The sequence below is a fragment of the Mustela nivalis genome (genome assembly GCF_964662115.1).
Source record: "Mustela nivalis genome assembly, chromosome: 3".
NCBI classification, from domain to species: domain Eukaryota; kingdom Metazoa; phylum Chordata; class Mammalia; order Carnivora; family Mustelidae; genus Mustela; species Mustela nivalis.
Genome location: NC_139022.1, coordinates 67,413,310 through 67,425,385, shown reverse-complemented (window position 1 = coordinate 67,425,385; position 12,076 = coordinate 67,413,310). Strand labels below are relative to the sequence as shown.

At 36.9% G+C, this 12,076-nt stretch overlaps 1 protein-coding gene across 3 annotated transcripts in view; it reads left to right on the top strand.

Moving 5' to 3' along the window:
• The window catches only part of POLR3G (RNA polymerase III subunit G), a 40,091-nt gene extending 28,783 nt beyond the window's left edge, over positions 1-11,308 (top strand). For all 3 annotated transcript variants that reach the window (XM_082725847.1, XM_082725848.1, XM_082725846.1), the window contains 2 exons: positions 3,517-3,663; positions 8,954-11,308. In XM_082725847.1, the coding sequence (XP_082581973.1) occupies positions 3,517-3,663; positions 8,954-9,040 (234 nt within the window). In that variant the 3' untranslated portion in view covers positions 9,041-11,308. The remainder of the gene's footprint in view (positions 1-3,516; positions 3,664-8,953) is intronic.
• The last annotated feature ends 768 nt before the right edge of the window (positions 11,309-12,076 follow it).

The window sequence follows — 12,076 nt, the reverse complement described above, 5'->3', positions numbered from 1 at the left end:
AACTAGCAACTGACTCTTCTTAAAGCTTCCTGGAAAGAAGTTGCTAAGATGACATGTGCTATAAGGAGGATTGATCTGAATGTGGTTTCTCATCAGAACAAATTGTGCTTCCTGATTTTCTACATTAAACACCTTTTTCATTTTGCACATGTTAAAACTGAAGTTTTAAATCTGAAAATTAAATGAGTTAGGTTTTTTTGTATCTCTCGGTTAATGAGCAAAATTAGCTTCTGGATGACTTTCTTATTGTTCATTTCTTCAGCAAAAGTAGTTGCAGGTTTTAATATAATAAAACTGTGGATGGGGCGCCTGGATGGCTCAGTGGGTTAAAGCCTCTGCCTTTGGCTCAGGCCATGATTCCAGGGTCCTGGGATGGAGCCCCCACATTGGGCTCTCTGCTCAGCAGGGAGCCTTCTTCCCTTCCTCTCTCTCTGCCTGCCTCTCTGCCTACTTGTGATCTCTGTCACATAAATAAATAAAAATCTTAAAAAAAAAAAAAACTGTGGATGGAGAGAAAGTAACAAACAGTCAAATCTCATGTGTGTGAATAATCAGACAGCAGTAAGCTAATATTTGAGCCTCTGTCTGCTTGACATGGGAAACTCTATAGGTTGGCTGCATATTATTTTAACTGGAATAACTCTTCCCTCTCTATAAGTTAACTGTTTGAGAAGTGTTTTCACATTGTGTTCATCACATTATTATTTTTTTTTTAAAGATTTTATTTATTTATTTGACAGACAGAGATCGTAAGTAGGCAGAGAGGCAGGCAGAGAGGAGGAAGCAGGCTCCCTGCTGAGCAGAGCTCCCGATGCGGGGCTCCATCCCAGGATCCTGGGATCATGACCCGAGCCAAAGGCAGCGGCTTAAACCACTGAGCCACCCAGGTGCCCCTTCATCACATTATTCTTTTTTTTTTTTTTTTTAAAGATTTTATTTATTTATTTGACAGAGAGAAATCACAAGTAGATGGAGAGGCAGGCAGAGAGAGAGAGGGAAGCAGGCTCCCTGCTGAGCAGAGAGCCCGATGCGGGACTCGATCCCAAGACCCTGAGATCATGACCCGAGCTGAAGGCAGCAGCTTAACCCACTGAGCCACCCAGGCGCCCCCTCATCACATTATTCTTAAAACAAATCTGTAAGGTAGTAGTGGGTAAATAGTTAAATCTCACAGAGGAGGAAATGGAGACTAAAAAGTAGACAAACCAAAATTAGTAGCTTAGCACACAAAGAAAAAAGTAAGGAGACAATGTGTGTGGCTCAGAGATCATTTTTTTAAGTTTAATAAATCTACTGTAGTTAAGCGATTTAAGTATTTTATGGGTTTGACTTAGGCCTATGTAATACAAATAAAGTTGTTATTTTTTAAAATATTTGAAATGATAGTAATGGAAATAAAGACTTCCTAGACCTACAGAGCAGTGAATGATTTTTGTGTTTTAAAAACATGTTCCAGGGACACCTAGGTGGCTCAGTCATTAGGTATCTGCCTTCGGCTCAGGTCATGGTTCCGGGGTCCTGGGATCAAGCCCCACATTGGGTACCCTTGCTTGGCGGGGAGGCTGCTTCTCCCTCTACTTGCTCCCACTGCTTGTGCTCTCTCTCTCTCTCTGTCAAATAAATAAATAAATAAAATGTTTTTTAAAATAAAAAATAAAATAAAAACATTCTCCATAGTTGGTTTAAATATGCTTATTGCTAATTATGAAATAATAGCTAATAGGATTTTTCAAATAGAGTATATACCTTACGCAGAGCTAAATAAGTACAGCACTACAATTCCCTTGTAACTACACAAAATTTATGAGTCGTAGACCTCTTTACTGTAATTAGATTAAAATAGAAAAGACTCCATATGTTAATGTCAACATAGCATCATTATATGTGGGTGTGGGTGTGTGTATTTGTAGACACTTCCAAAGATATATCTATAAACACTATTTTGTTTATTTGCGATTTTCCAAACGGATTGTCAATTTGAAAAATTGCATGTGTTATAGTAATAACTCATATAAGGCAACATGAGTCAGTGTGAAGATAAATCATCTTATGTCTTTTACCTTTGTTTTATTTGTTCTCCCTCAGTGGAATGAGGTAAAAAAGTGGAATTTGAATTTTCTTTAAAGATTTTATTTGTTTATTTGACAAAGAGAGAGACACACACACACACAGCAGGCAGAGGGAGAGGGAGAGAGAGAAGCTGAGCAGGGAGCCCGACACAGGGCTGGATCCCAGGATTCTGGGATCATGACCTGAGCCAACAGCAGATACTGAACCAGCTGAGCCACCCAGGTGCCCCATAACTTAAATTTTGATTAGAAATTGGGTGGCTCAGAGGGTTAAAGCCTCTGCCTTCGGCTCAAGTCATGATCCCAGCATCCTGGGATCAAGCCCTGAATCGGGCTCTCTCCTTGGTGGGGAACCTGCTTCCTCCTCTCTCTCTCTCTGCCTGCCTCTCTGCCTACTTGTGATCTCTGTCTGTCAAATAAATAAATAAAATCTTTAAAAAAAAAAAAGAAAGAAAGAAATTGAATCTTTCTGTAGTGTTTTTATTGCCTTTGATTTCCTTAAATTCAAACTTGAATATAATTAAAAGGATTTTTAAAATAAGTATTTAAGAGCCAGTAAAGGAATAACTAAATTGTAGTCACTCCAAATACAAAATGTGTTTCTCTTTATATGTAATCTACAAAGCAAATATAATAGAATGGAGCATTTGCAGCTATAGAAATTCATGTTCTGTTTATTATTTAAGAACAATCATATCTTAGCTAAAGTGATCCTGTGCTTTAATTATGAGTATTAACATAGAGTCACCTGGCTGGCTCAGTTGGTAGAGCATAGGACTCTTGATGTCAGGGTGGTGAGTTCTAATTCCATGTTGGGCATAGTGCTTACTTTTTAAATAAATACATATATATATATACACACATACAATGTAGACATTTTTGAAATTTATGTGGAAAGATAACAAAATAGCCTTCTGAAAGTTTCTCTCTATGAATTCAATCAATTCAGTGTGTTAGAAGGAGGTAAGGGTGCCTGGGTGGCTCAGTGGGTTAATTAAGCCTCTGCTTTTGGCTCAGGTCATGATCTCAGAGTCCTGGGATCCAGGCTTGCATCGGGCTCTCTGCTGGGCAGGGAGCCTGCTTCCCCCTGCCCCTCTCTGCCTGCCTCTCTGCCTACTTGTGACCTCTCTCTCTCTCTGTCAAATAAATAAATAAAATCTTTTAAAAAGGGGGGGGGGTAAGACAGAAATCGTGAGAATAAAGCATTGTGCTTAGAGCTGATATTGAGCCATCCCTGAGACCCAGTTATGAAGTTAGAAACTCAATGAAAACACTAGTATAATGACAGGACAGAGAGTTCTTCCTTTGTTGAGCAAACTCAAAGTTTCCTAGGTAGTGGCCTGGAGAATTAGAATAAGATGATGGGTAACTGTGTTTTCTTGAAGCTGAGCAGGGAGGTCAAAGTCTAGTGGGTTCCACTTAAATTAATGAGGTTCCTTTATACCAGGAGCTGGAAAAGAGAGGTGATGGTGAAAAATCAGATGAGGAAAACGAAGAGAAAGAAGGCGGCAAAGAGAAGAGTAAAGAAGGTGATGAGGAGGACGACGATGACGCCGCAGAACAAGAGGAATATGATGAAGAAGAGCAAGAAGAGGTAAACTTAGGAACTTTATTAAGGGTTCTCTACTGAGGAGTCAGATATGTGCTATATAGTCAAAATAACAAACCAGAACCAAGTTGATGAGAACGAAGGGTATGTCATCATCACTGGTATCAGTTCCTTAGTATCAAGAGAATGACTTTAACATTGAAATCAAGATACCAAACTGAATCTGGGAGGTAAGAGGAACTTGACAGGCAACTTTGTAAGTGGGAGGCCACAAGTGAAGCGAATCGATCAGATTAGTTGAAGGTTTATCTACATAAAATTTTAAATTTGCCATTACTATAATTAAGGACTTAGTCATTTAGGGTCTGAAGAGGAAACCCCTGCCATACCATCGCGTTTCAAACCTCAAAGTGCGTGTGGACACTGGCAGAGAATAGGTATGATCTAAACTCCAGTATCTGAGTTACGACTTAGTGGTTTGGATTTGGGATTTCTGACTTCTAGAAACATGGTGCATTTCAAAATAAGCTAGAGCCTATCAGGGTGCTTTTGAGTAGGGTAACTTTGTTGGCCACAGTCTCTTTGGGACTTAGTAGGTACCTCATGCAGTAACCCTAGGCTGGGAGTTTCTTCTCCATGGCAGTGAACTTTATCTTCACTCCATTTCAGCTTCCCACATGATGCTAAATCTTTTCTTTATCTGAAAGTGCTGTATCTCCGAAGTCTTTATTATATACTTTAATTCATTTACATTAAATTTTGGATTGTTTTGGAATTTATATTGGTGTAAAGAGAGAGGTTTGGATCCATTTTTATCTATTTCCAAATGGCTGGCCAGCTACTAACTGAATTTATTAAATAATTCGCTTTCTTCATTGATTTGCAATTCCCTTGTACCAGCTATTAGATTGCCACTTCTGCTTAGATGTATATCTGGGACCTAGTTTTGAACCATCACTCTGCTGTTCCAGTTAATAGAAGCTTTTCATTTTTTGTTATTTCTAGGGAAGAATTTTCCTGAGTATTCTTTATTCTTTCAGATAAATTTTAAACATTTTAAAATTAAAAATATCATATTGTGTCCAACTTTCTTTGCAGATCATTCACTTTTTTATCCTGCACTCTGATGTGATTGAGCCTGCCAGACCTCTGATTCTCTATTTCCCCTTTACTTATTCCCTGTCTTAATCTTTCTCCCTCAAGGGCCTAGATCCTTGCTTACCCTTTAACTGCTTTCTTGACATTACTGTCTTCCTGTATGCTCCCAGCACACACTTGAGATCAAGGTAACCTTCGATCAGTTCCTCTGTCTCCCCTTTTCCCTCCAAACCACCTGTTGAGCTTTTCTGAGGAATCCCAGAAACTGATGCTCCTAAAGCAAGACTCACTAGCCCCTTTTTGCTGACTGACACGTTCTCTGTGTTTCTCTTATCATCTGTCTACAGCAATTATTTTAGGTCATCTCTCTCTCTTTTTTTTAATCCCTCTCCTTGTCATCTTTTCCTTTCACTCTTAGCAGATAATAACCTCTTTATACAGAGAATGAAGCTATCAAGAAGAAATTCCCTTGATTTCATGTCCTCTGCCTTCAAACTAAATGTCTTTCCTCCTCCTCCTGTTTTTTAGTGAAAGAAATAGTCTTCATTGTATTTAGAGTTAATTGTCCTTTTTTTGGGGGGTCCATCATCCTTGTGTCCTTTCCCTTTTCATATTTTCAGTCTCTTCCTACTCATCTCTTCCATTCATGCATTAAAGCCTGTTCATCTCTCATTATGAAGTATGTTCCCCATGTTCCTTTCCAAGTGTCCTGCTATCTTTTGGAAAGCTGTTCAGCTGGCTTCACTTGCTCGCTCCCCCACCCTCCTTTCTTTAGTTCTTTTCATCTGATTTCCACCTGTATGCTATGGAAATTATTGCCATCAAGTTCACCAATCGATAAATTTTAGTCCTGATTTCACTTTTCTGCAACATTTAACACTGCTCACAACTTCATTGTTAAAGTATTATTTCCTTTATTTAAATTCAACAATTTAAGGCAATTATGGCATCAACTCTATGCCAGGCATTGTGCTGCATGCCAAGACATAGGCAAACATTGTTGCTTTTCTTGGTTTGGGGGACACAACACTTCTTGGTTTTTTTTCCTGTTTCTGGTGCCTTTTCACGGTCTGTTTTGAGTTCTCTTCTTTCTGATCTTTAAATGTCAGTATTCTTCAGACTCCTTCCCCTGGATTTCCTTTTCTCTCTACAATCCCTATCCAAAATTTTAGTTGCCCTATAAATACCTATTAGTCCTTGTTTATTTTTTTTTTTTTCATTCACTATGCAATAATTGTATGCCATGCATATGCTTGGAATTGTACTAGGCAAGGGGAATATCAAGATAGGAAACAGTTCTCTCATCAAGGATATTGGTGTAGTGGGGAGACACACAAGAGAGGAGACAGTCATAATACACTGAATAATACTATGGTGTGATACAGTACAGGATGCCATAAGGGTACATAAGAGGGACACCAAACTCCATTTTAGTGATGTGAAAAAAGGTATCTCAAAGAAGACAATCTGAAGACTTAATCAGATCAAGATGAGAAATGGACTGGAGGAGATTTGCAAATAAAGGAAAGTGGGCGGAGAAGGCTTGCGGGTAATGAGAGTGTAGCACTAATAGTGTAATTGACCACGTAAGTCAAAATGACTGGACTAGAGAGTTCAAGTAGGGGACATGGAGAGACAAAGCTGAAGACAAATATTAAATACCACGCTGAGCAATATGACTTTATCCTGAGTGCTGCGGGTACCCTTTGAAGGGTTAAAGCAGCGGGATAGTTTTATCGTATTTGTGTTTTAGAAAGCTCATTTGCTTGGATTGAAAGGAACTGTGGTTAAATCATGCTTGAAAGCTTGTTGCTATGAACCAGTGGTGATTTTGCCCTCCAAGGTGTTGTTGGTAGTATCTGAAGACATTTTTGGTATAGCAACTGGTCTTGGAGATCGTGGCATGCTATTATCTTTGAGTGAGTAGTGTTCTGTTTCCTAGACAAGACTCGCTTTTGGAATGCTCTCTTTATAAAGTCTGCTTGAGGTGAACTCTGTTGAAATTAAGATCATCCCTAATAATAGCAAACATCAAGATTCTATTACTTCTGTATTGGGCCTTAGCAGAGTACTAAACACAGTTTATATAAATACATATCATTAAAAAAAAAAAAAAACAACCAAACAAACAACTTTCCACTTTAGTAGAGAAAGGATACATGTTTTGAATATGAGTCTGGGTGAGGGATGAAGAGGGGAGCTCAGTTAAAGACTTTCTAGACTTAAAGTCTTACTCTTGGTGCTTTTTAGCAATTAATTAATGAAAAATTCATGTTAATTAACTTGGCATATTGAGGGTTTGATAAGCATTGTTTTTGAAGAGTAAATGGAGCAAATTATCTAAGTAACACCTCTGTCAATTTAAAGAAACACAGACCTTTTCTTTCTTCAGTCTTTTGAATATTGTAATTAAGGGAAAAAGCAAGGGTTCAAATGAAAGCCAAGGACCACTTAAGCCATCAGTTTCAACAGGTTCTCACTTTGTACCTGTTTCAAGATTATTAACATCACAAAATTACCCAAGGTAAATAAATCACTGAATGTGCTTGGAAGTGTTTGTGACTAAAGCAAAAGTTGCATCTGCTTGACTTTGGAATAGTGAAGTATCCCTTCCAACTCATTTACAAAGTGGTCTCATTTGAACTCTCGACCATGCACCCCTCCCCTGTACACTAGTCCCAAGGCTTCAGCCAGGCTTCCAGATGTTACTGGATTTCTTGGCACCAGAGAAACCAGGCCATCTTCCTGGGGATGCTATGGAAACTTACTGGATACAGAAACTTACAGTGTCAGGGAAGACAAAGTAATAAAATCTGTATCTGAATATTACAAGTTATCTTGCATTATTTATATAAATTTATATGTTAAAAAAAAAAACCCCACTATGCAGGTACTAAAAAAGCTGACATCCAGGTGACCTTCTTTTGAGAATCATCTCTACTTCTTACTTTATCATAACTCTTGCTATAGAGAGTGGAGATGTAGAGATTAATTTTTTGATGGTAGATTTCAATGAAGTAAAATAAACACCCATGGACTTATCACACAGCTTTAACAATCATCAATGTATAACCATTCTTTCAACCACTCATTCATTCATCCAATCCATTCCTATCCCCTGACTTCCATTTCCCATCCACCTTGGATTGTTACAAAGCAAATCCCAGGCATTGTATCGTTTCATCCCACAAACATTTCAGTATGTACTAAAGAATAAGGGCCCTTTAACAACATGACAATATTATTATTATACCTAACATAATGAAATATTTCCTTAATATCATCAAATATTAAGCCAATATTCAGATTTTTTAAAATATTTTATTTATTTATTTGACAGACAGAGATCCCAAGTAGGCAGAGAGGCAGGCAGAGAGAAAAGGAAGCAGGCTCCCTGCTGAAGACAGAGGCTTAACCCACTGAGCCACCCAGGTGCCCCCAATATTTAAATATTTTTAATTGTCTCAAAAAATTTATTGTTCATCCCAGTCAAAATCCAAATATATCCCATACACGGCACTTAGTTAATAACTCTCTTAAATATCTTTTAATCCATATCCAAAATGGATTTTTTAATTTTTGACAGAAAGCACAGAAATATCGGGAATCATTTACATGAATAAGAGTCTTCCCCAGTCTTGATAATTGAAACATTCCCAGGAACTTAATTACTCTTAACCTCAAGGAAACTGAGGGGCCCTAGATGGAATATGGCATTTTCTAGGTTTCATTTCGTGTCTTCGAGCTTGTTTTTTGGCCAGAAGCAAAAATCCCTCTACTTATGCTCTGTTACACACTGTGACTGAAAACCTCAGTTCTGGTGTAGTTTAATGAATGTTAATGTAAATTGGCTTTGTTTCTTGAGTGTCTGTACATTTGTTTGGAGTGTTTAGTGGTATAGGTAACTAAACCATAGATCGTCCTCCTGAGGTGTAATGAATTCAATGTATCATTCTACTGAAGTGTCATGGACATTCCTTCATTTTCTCTTAACTAGTTGGTGCCTGAAAATTATAGGAGGTGATGGTCTTGTGGAAAGCAGCACAGGTAGATGGGAATGAAAAACCAATGTAATTTTTAAGCAGATGAAATAGCAGAGACTTTTCAAAAGCCTACTATGTTTTCTTATTACTTGATATTTAGAAACTTAAAGGGACAGCCTACATTATATTGTTTAATAATGATCTTACTACTCACTTATTTTAATGTTTACTGAGGAATATATCATTTCACTTAGGAAAATGACTACATTAATTCATACTTTGAAGATGGAGATGATTTTGGTGCAGACAGTGACGACAACATGGATGAAGCAACCTATTAGCTAGGAAATTTCTCCAAAAATATCTTGATGATACCACTTCTGAACATTTGGACAGACTTGTTTTCTATTTCTGATAAGGAATATTATATTTTTGTTCCTCTTTTGCTGGGCAGATACTTGCTGTCGAAATACTCAGAACCACTTTGAGTTTACATACTACTTACCTTACCAATCAGTCTCTGATATTCTGACATTTCCTTCTCAACACCCCTGTCATCCGTCTTATGTATTCAAGTGGATTTCTCTTCTATCACTGGGATTTCAATGTGCCCAGAGTTTTTGCATTTTTTAATCTATGTATTCATACTTGAACAAATTACTCTTATGGAACTCGATCTGTTGTAAAACTGTTACTAATCATTATAGTGAATTTCTCTAGTCTGGAAGTTGATGTAATAATACTGCACAAAGAGCACTTTAAAAACAAAGAAACTTGAAAGTAGTTTTATCTTTTTCTTTTGCATGGTCTGTTCTGTGCTGCATTATGACTACAAAACCCTACTGGAGCTCTTACAATTGCATATTTTATGAGATTAGAAGTTTTGTGATCAAAAACATACAGGGAAAAATGCCACTCTGAACTTCATGAATTTCCCAGGTCACATCTCAGCCCGTACAAAAACCTGGAATGAATACTAAAAAAATACTCGAATTTGGAGCCAACTCAATACCATTTAACATATAATCATCTCACTGTCGTTAAGTTTTATTTTTGAATAGCTGGGCTTATGAAAAATTAGATATCTAATTTTGTACTTTACAAAAGTATAGAGAAAGTTCTAGTTGTATAAATCTCACTGCAGAATCCATGTGTACAAAATCTGTAAGTTGTCATGGCCATTGTTAAATTTCACAGGACTCAGTTATCCAATTGATTTGTAGAACAGTGCAGAATAAAACTCAGGTCATTTTAAAGTTAAGATTAATCTTTTTGGTTTTGATTAAAAACTGGCTCCCCTGACTTTTAATATCTTGGCAGAGTAAATACCTAGACCCCCAGCATCCAAACACACACAAATGCCAAAGATTTTCAAGGGAATTAATATTGTATATTTTTAAGTGATTTCTTAATATTCTCTACCAAAAAACAAAGATTATTTTTCCCTTTGGGGAGGATAGTCCCATTACCTTCGAACCTTGAGAATCAAAGCCCTAGATTCTGTTTCTACCTTTACTATAGACTCAACTTTGAAAATGAGCTTGGTTAAGTTTTCTGTGCCTTAGTTTCTCCACCTGTACACTATTTCCTATAAAAATTGCTTACACACTAACCGAAATTTGCCGTGTATATTCATTCATACCTTACAGAAATGATCACTTCTTAAACTTGGTTCTCACCCTCTGAAAACTGGTAGCTTCATTAAGTGACTGACTGAAAACAAGCATGTTGTCCTCACAAACTATTTTATACTGATTTTCCCATCTTATGTTCCGGAGGGAAGGACTGAAGAAAATTTATGTCTTGTGCCATTTTGAAACATGACTTTCTCAGGAAAAACATCACTTTCAATTTTAATACTTCCTCAGATTATTCAAGGTGAGTGTAAAGACCATTGTTAGTTCAGTGTGCCCATCACATGTGAATTATTTGTTGAAATAAGTTTCTAGGAAATTTTAAACATTCTAAATGGAAAACAAAAGAAAGTCCATGTTAAAACAGCAACCTACTAGACTTAAAGGTTCTAGTTTTAATGGGCAAATAGTCACTTAGGATTGTTAAATAAAACATTGATATTTTATTCTCTCACCTCCTTAATACTTTAGCCAAATACCATTTAATTTATAGAAATCTGATCTCAACGGTTCTATTTACCTGCTTCAGTTTAACTCTGCAGATGACCCTGTGAATTGGTCAGACGCACTTAAGATACAGGTATTTATTTTCCTAGCTTTCAGTTTTGCCTCCAGTTTTAGTCCACAGATGGTAAGACAGCCCCTTTGGGCAGGGATTTGCTTCAGGAGCCCCCAGCCATCTGCCTTAAGTGCACTGTCTTCCTCTTTTTATAAGTTCAAAGTAGACTAACTGTGAGGACAGGGAGTATTTGCAGGTTGCTTTACCAGCATGAATCTTGTCCTTCTGGCTTAAAATCTGAGACTGTGAAGTTAGTTATTCCGTAAGAAGGTAAACTTCAATGCCGAGGTAGCCTCCTGTATATAAAAAAGTACTTGTTGGTGAAATGTCTTTAAAATTGCTGTATTAATAGGCCAAACTGTTTTGTTGCTATAATGCTTATTTTCCTGTTTACACATTAAATTCTTACAAAACAATTTTGTGTCCTTTTGTTTTATATAAACATGATTTATTTTGAACCTACTTAAATGTATGAGAAAACAGATTTGTTAATACAGGTTTTATGTAGTGAAATAACTATTTACTGAGCAAGTATGACAGTTACCAAGTATTCTTAATAAGCCCACAAAAGAAAACATTAGGTGATTAAAGTCATGTTAACAAATGAAGAGATTTGGCAGATAGTGTAGTATTAGTGAGACCACTGCTGTCGTGGACGGACAGTGGATACAAGATAATACTAAGGAATTTGGAAGATTTTGTTAACTTTCTACCCCCACCACATTAAAATGTACAGTGTCAATGGCTTTGCCTTAATATACTTAAAGGCTCTAGAGTAAAAACTTTTTATTAAAAAGTGAGCTTAAATACAATTTTAAGGGGAAAAAAGAATTACATCACAAATTCCTCCATTAAATAAAAACTTCAAACAACTTTTTCAGTTCTTTTTGCTACTGGTTAATTTTGAAAAATATCCTTGAAGTGGAAAGGTTGTTTCATGATAAAAATTTACATTTAGATCATGGTGCTAAACATGTGACCCACAGCTTGCTAATAAGCAGCCATGGACCGTGCCTGTTAAAGACTTCTTCCCTGTTACCCAAGTACATCCAAAGGACACCCAGCTGACATTTGTTTTCATTTATGTCCTATAAATAACTCAGTGGACTTTATTTCTGTATAACGGGAAAAATATGAATTGGTAAACCTTTGGCACTTCTATCTACCTTACACAGTATGTCTAC